The following is a 6,731-nucleotide window of genomic DNA, read 5'->3' as shown; positions in this document are numbered from 1 at the left end:
CTCTTGTCTTTACTACCCCTCTCAGCTGTGCTTTTGCGTGTCTATACACCCACCCCCGCCTTCTCTCGTGCTATGACTACCCCCCCCGCCTCTTCTGCTATACTACCCCCCCTCTCTGTTCAGTACTAACCCCCCCGCCTCCTCGTGTCATGGCTACGACGCCCCCCGCCTCTCTCTGTTCATACTCCCGCCCCTCCTTGTCCTATACTACCCCCCCCGGCCCCTCGCTCAGGTATGTCTATTATCTACCCCCTCCGACTTCCTCTCGTCGCCAGAGATTATGACGTAAGCCGCGCCTGGCCCCCGCCCTCTCTGGTCCTTTCACCCCCCCCCCCGCCGCAGACGACTGATCTCTCGCGGACACCGAGCATGACGCGCCAGGCTAGTTGCCTTGAGGTCCCGAGGATGCGACGCCCCTTCGTTTCTCGCGACCGAGGGATCGAGAGTATCCTCCTTGCATGCCCGAAAGAGAGAGATGCTGAGACCGATGATGCTGTCATACGGTACCACCCCCGCCCGCCTCCCCCCGCCCTCGGCTGCGATGGCTGGGGCTGTTGGGGTGGGGTGGGGGCCACCTGCGGGTCTATGGACTGCGCAGCATAGACGAGAGAGCGCCCCGCCTCTCTCTGTGCGTGATAAAATACGCCGCGCCGCCCCCCCCCCACCCTCTCGGTAGTTCTTGTGTTCATGGCATACCCTACCGGGGAACACGCCTCTCTCTGTGTCTTCGCATACTACCCCCCCGCCGCTCTCTGTCGTGTATGGGATAGAGACTGAACCCAAGGCCCCCGCGCTCCTCTTTAATCCCCGCCTCGCTCTCGTCTGTGCAATTGCTATATTACCCCCGCGACACCAGAACCGCACCCCCCCCCCCACCCGCCTCCTCGAGACACAATATAACTGCTGTTCTTTAATACTCCCCACCCCCTCCGCCTCCTCTTCTATCACTACCCCCCCCCGCCTCTCTCTTCTATATACCCCCCCCCCCCCCCGCCTCCTCCTCTCTTCTAACTGCAAGACCCCCCGAGAGACCCCCCCCTTCTCTCTGTAGTCTATACTACCCCCCGGCAGCATCATCACATCAGATGCGCTATTACTACCGCGCCCCCCCGCTCCCTTGTCGTTAATGAATGAGGGTGACTACGCCCTAAAAACACCAGCACTGCGGTGACCTCTCTCTGGGGCATACACCGAGGCGATGAGCTACCCCCCTGCCAGAGAGAGCGGGATAGACAGAGACGGGCCGATAGACACAACCGCGGGCGGCGAAGTCCGACAGACGACCCCCAAGTCATGACAGAGAACAGGCCGCCGGGGTCAGTAAGACAAGAGGAGGGGACCGGCTAGACTAACAGAGAGAGCCGCGGGGGCCTGGGTATAGGACCCCCAACGGGGCGGGGGTTAGTATAGACAGAGACGACGGGGGGACCCTGATCCCCCGATAGTTTACGCACCGAGCGACGCGCTCCCCGGCCTCCCGCGGCCTCTCTGCCTGTCCGGTTATATGGACAGAGAGACTGACTACTTACCCCCCCCCCCCCCCTCTCTCTGGCTATACCCCCCTCTCTGTCGATACCCCCCCCCCCCCCCCTCTCTCTGTCGATACCCCCCCCCCCTCTCTCTGTCGATACCCCCCCCCCCTCTTCTCTGTCGATACCCCCCCCCCCGCCTCTCTCTGTCGATACCCCCCCCGCCTCTCTCTGTCGATACCCCCCCCGTCTCTCTCTGTCTTATAACCCCCCCGTCTCTCTCTGTCTATAACCCCCGCCTCTCTCTGTCTATACCCCCCCCCGCCTCTCTCTGTGATAACCCCCCCGCCTCTCTCTGTCTATACCCCCCCGCCCTCTCTCTCTGTCTATACCCCCCCCGCCTCTCTCTGTCTATACCCCCCCCGCCTCTCTCTGTCTATACCCCCCCCGCCTCTCTCTGTCGTAACCCCCCGCCTCTCTCTGTCTATACCCCCCCCCGCTCTCTCCTGTCTATACCCCCCGCTCTCTCTGTCTATACCCCCCCGCCTCTCTCTGTCTATACCCCCCCCGCCTCTCTCTGTCTATACCCCCCCCCTCTCTCTGTCTATACCCCCCCCGCCTCTCTCTGTCTATACCCCCCGCCTCTCTCTGTCTATAACCCCCCGCCCTCTCTGTCTATACCCCCCTGCTCTCTCTCTGTCTATCCCCCCCCCGCCTTCTCTGTTATACCCCCTCCCTCTCTCTGTCTATACCCCCCCCCCGCCTCTCTCTGTCTATAACCCCCGCCTCCTCTGCTATAACCTCTCTGTCTATACCCCCCTGCCCTCTCTTCTTACCCCCCCCGCCTCTCTCTGTCTTATACCCCCGCTCCTCTCTGTCTATATACCCCCTGCCTCTCTCTGTTCTATACCCCCCCCGCCTCTCTCTGTCTATACCCCCCTGCCTCTCTCTGTCTATACCCCCCCCGCCTCTGTCATACCCCCCTGCCTCTCTCTGTCTATACCCCCCCCCCGCCTCTCTCTGTCTATACCCCCCCCCGCCTCTCTCTGTCGATAACCCCCCTCCTCTGTTCCCCCCCTGCCTCTCTCTGTCTATACCCCCCCTGCCTCTCTCTGTCTATACCCCCCCCGCCTCTCTTCTATCGATAACCCCCCCGCCTCTCTGTCTATACTACCCCCCTGCCTCTCTCTGTCTATAACCCCCCCCGCCTCTCTCTGTCTTACCCCCCCTCCTCTCTCTGTCTCTAACCCCCCCCGCCTCTCTCTGTCTTACCCCCCCCGCCTCTCTCTGTCTATACCCCCCCCCCGCCTCTCTCTGTCTATACCCCCGCCCCGCCTTTCTGTGCTATACCCCCCCCGCCTCTCTCTGTCTATACCCCCCCTGCCTCTCTTGTCTATACCCCCCTGCCTCTCTCTGTCTATACCCCCCCTGCCTCTGTCATACCCCCCCCGCCTAGTCTATACCCCCCCTGCCTCTGTCTATACCCCCCCCTGCATCTCCGTCTTATACCCCCCTGCCTCTCTCTGTCTATACCCCCCGTCTCTCTCCTCCTCCTGGTTGTGCTGCTAGCCTGCCCCGGTCGCGTGTTAAGTTAATGCCCATCTGAAAGCAGAGGTTACCATGTAGAGGCAGGGTTATGACACCTGACACCTTCCTTTTCCTCTCTCTGAAGGGGTGTGCCGTCACTTCTGGCTTTGAATGTGAATGGCACTATGTAAGAAGTTGGCTCTACTTCCAACAGTTTGTTGTTTAATAAATGTGTGTTACCACCTTAGTTGCGTGACTCGACAGAGAAGTTTGAAGAGTTCTACCGCCAGCGTTTGAGGGTCCAGCAGCACCTGGAACAGAAGCAGCAGCAGAGACAACTCTACCAGCAGATGCTGCTGGAGGGAGGGGTACAACACAGTGACCAGCCAGCCCCCGGGACAGACGCCATGCAGCACAGCCTCACTGAGAAGTTCCTCAACAGGTTAGACTCACACAGCACAGGACTTCAGTTCCCCAATAGGTCAGGTATTCACCCACCACAGTTTTGAGGAGTTGATTTCATTTGGACTCTCCTTGTCTTGGACTGGTCCCTCTGCTACACACCTCAGATGTTACGTTATGTAATGTACTAGCTCTTCCTTCCTGACACTTGTCAGATTTAGAAGACCTTCCTTCCCTGTACAACTCATGGCTTGGATCTGATGCGATGCAGTGGAGAGACACTGACGTTATATCGAAACATTCAGGACAGACTTGATTTTAAAACATATATGAACATTTTGAGTCTAGTTAGAAGAATAGAAAGAACTAAGAAAGGCCCCAAAGAATTCTAATGATGTCATTATGCCCTGCCCTTCTAAATAATACAGGGGGAGGGTTGGAGGGGAAGGGGGGTGAAGGAGGASAGGGGGTAGATGGGGAGAGCGATCAAAAGCTCTTTGTCCAACTGATGCACACCACAGTCTAGAAGGGAGAGTATGGCCTGACCCTATGATGTCATCTCTATGAAAGACTATATACAGTATCAGTAGACKGATTCTATTTCCTGTGTCTAGGCTGATGTCATAGAGCCCCTATCTAGGGTTCTTTATCTATGGTAAAAACACAATGTTAATGAGAGTCCAGCCTGGAGGATGGTGCCCCGTGGGACTGTTCTATTGTCCTGTTCCACTACATGTTGCCTGCTGCTTAGAGATAGACTGTCGTGTTCTTCCACTAACAGGGTCTGGAAGGGGAGGTTGGATTGTGTGTGTGGAGTTTGGTTTGGGGAGATCAAAGCTCTTGTCCAACTGATGCACACCACAGTCTAGAAGGGAGGAGTTATGGCCTGACCCTTATTTGATGTCATCCTCTATGAAAGACTATATACAGTATCAGTAGACCGATTCTATTTCCTGTGTCTAGGCTGATGTCATAGAGCCCCTTCAAAGGGTTCTCTATCTATGGTAAAAACACCAATGTTAATGAAGAGTCCAGCCTGGGAGGATGGTGCCCCGTCGGGATGTTCTATTGTCCTGTTCCCACTCATGTTGCCTGCTGCTTAGAGATAGACTGCTCGTGTTCTTCCACTAACAGGGTCTGGAAGGGGGTGTTGGGATTGTGTGTGTGGAGTTTGGTTTGGGGAAGGGGGTCTCAGGTTGTTGTTGCAGGTGGTGTCTATGGTAGGTGGTTGTCTATGGGTGGGTGGGTGTCTATGGGTGGGGTTGGTGTCTAATGCGGTAGGTGGTTTTCTATGGGTGGGTGTTGTCTTATGGGTGGGTGGTTGTTCTAGGTGGTGGTTGCCTATGGGTGGGTGTGTCTATGGTGGTGGTGTCTGGGTGGTTGTCTATGGGTAGTGGGTTGTCTATGGTGTGAGTGGGTCTAGTGGGTAGTGGGTGTCTTGGTAGTGGGTCGGTGGGTGGGTGTCTATGGGGTGGGTGGGTGTCTATGGGGGGTGGGGTGTCTATTGGCGTGGGTGGGTGTCCTATGGGTGGGATGTGTGGTCTATGGTGGTGTGTGTCTATGGGTGGGTGTGTCTAGTGGGTGGGTGGTTGTCTATGGGTGGGTGTGTGTCTATGGGTGGGTGTGTGTCTGATGGGTGGGTGCGGGCTAGTGGGTGGGTGGGTGTCTGTGGGTGGTGGGTGTCTGCTGGGTGGGTGGTTGTGTCTGTGGGTTGGTGCGTTGTCTGTGGGTCGGTGGTTGTCTGTGGCGGGGTGTGTCTGTGGGTGAAGTGTGTGTCTATGGTGGGTGGTTGTCTATGGGTGGGTGGTTGTATATGGGTGGGTGGTTGTCTATGGGTGGTGTTGTCTAGGTGGTGGGTGTCATGGTGCGGTGGTTGTCTAGTGGTGGTTGGTCTTGGGTGGTGTTGCTCTATGGGTGACGCGTGGTTGTCTTGGTGTGTTCTATGGGTGGGTGGTGTCTATGGGTGGGTGTTGTCTATGGGTGCGGTGGTTGTCTATGGGTGGGTGGGTGTCTATGGTGGGTGTTGTCTATGGGGGTGGTGTAGGTGGGTGTGTGTCTATGGGTGGGGTGTGTTGTCTATGGGGGGTGGTGTTATGGGTGCGTGTGGGTGTCTATGGGTTGTGGTCGGTTGTCTAGGGTGTGGTGTCTATGGGTGGGTGGTTGTCTATGTGGTGTGTAGGTGTTTTATGGGTTGGGTGCTTAGGTGGTGTGTCTATGGGGTGGGGTTGTCTATGGGTGGTGGTTGTTCATGGGTAGGGTGTCTATGGGTGGGTGGGTTTGTCTCTGGTGGGTTGTATGGTGGGTGGGTGTCTATGGTAGGTGTGTGTCTATGGGAGGTGTGTGTCTATGTGGGTGTGTGTCTATGGGTAGGTGGTTGTCTTGGGTGTGTGGGTGTTCTATGGGTGTGGTGTTTGGGTGGGTGGTGGTCTGATGGGTGCTGGGTGGTGTCTTGGGTGGGTGGTGTCTATGGGTGGGTGGTGTCTATGGGTGGTGGTTGTCTATGGTGGTGGTTGTCTAGGTAGGTGGGTGGTCTATGGGTGGTGTTGCTATGGTGGGTGGTTGTCTATGTGGGGTGGTTGTCTATGGTGGTGTTGGTCTATGGGTAGGGTTGGTCTATGGGTGGGTGGATGTCTATGGGTGGGTGGTTGTCTATGGGTGGGTGGTGGGGTGGGTGGGTGTCTATGGGTGGGTGGGTGTCTATGGGTGGGTGTCTATGAGGTGTGTAATGATGGGGTGTATAATGGAACTTAGTACAGAGCCCCAGATGGAGCATGGTGTGCCTGGAGTTGGGCTGGGGAGAGGTGGGGTGTGGTTGAGGAAGCCACAAGCCCCCCCCCCCCCCCCACACACACAGAGACACACTCATTAACACAAATGCTCCCCTGTTCTTTATGAAGTGTCTTTAATACCCTGAGCAACAGCTGCTACTGTGGTGCCTGGAACCAAACAATCATTATCTAACATATGCCCTTCTGTGTTCTGAGCCAGACTGATCATTATCTAACTTGCTCTCTGTCTGTGTGTCTGGAGGACAGACGTCATTATCTAAACTACTGCTCTCTGTGTGTCTGGAGCCAGACTGTCATTATCTACTATGCTCTGTCTCTGTGTGTCTGGAGCCAGGACTGTCATTATCTAACTAGCCTCTGTCTGTGTGTCTGAGCCAGACTGTCATTATCTAACTACGCTCTGTCTGTATGTCTGGAGCCAGACTGTCATTATCTAACTATGCTCTGTCTGTGCTGTCTGGAGCCAGACTGTCATTATCTAATAGGCTCTGTCTGTATGTGCGAGCCAGACTGTTCATTATCTAACGATAGGCTCTGTTCCTAT

General features: G+C 56.2%; 1 protein-coding gene across 1 annotated transcript in view; it reads left to right on the top strand.

Annotated features, from left to right (window-relative positions):
• Positions 1-6,731, top strand: part of wdr47a (WD repeat domain 47a) — a 40,871-nt gene that overhangs the window by 15,078 nt on the left and 19,062 nt on the right. Inside the window, 1 exon segment of the mRNA XM_070436766.1 lies at positions 3,245-3,438. Coding sequence (XP_070292867.1) covers positions 3,245-3,438 — 194 coding nt within the window.

Source organism: Salvelinus sp. IW2-2015, linkage group LG32, assembly GCF_002910315.2.
Source record: "Salvelinus sp. IW2-2015 linkage group LG32, ASM291031v2, whole genome shotgun sequence".
NCBI classification, from domain to species: domain Eukaryota; kingdom Metazoa; phylum Chordata; class Actinopteri; order Salmoniformes; family Salmonidae; genus Salvelinus; species Salvelinus sp. IW2-2015.
This window is presented reverse-complemented; position numbering and strand designations above follow the sequence as displayed.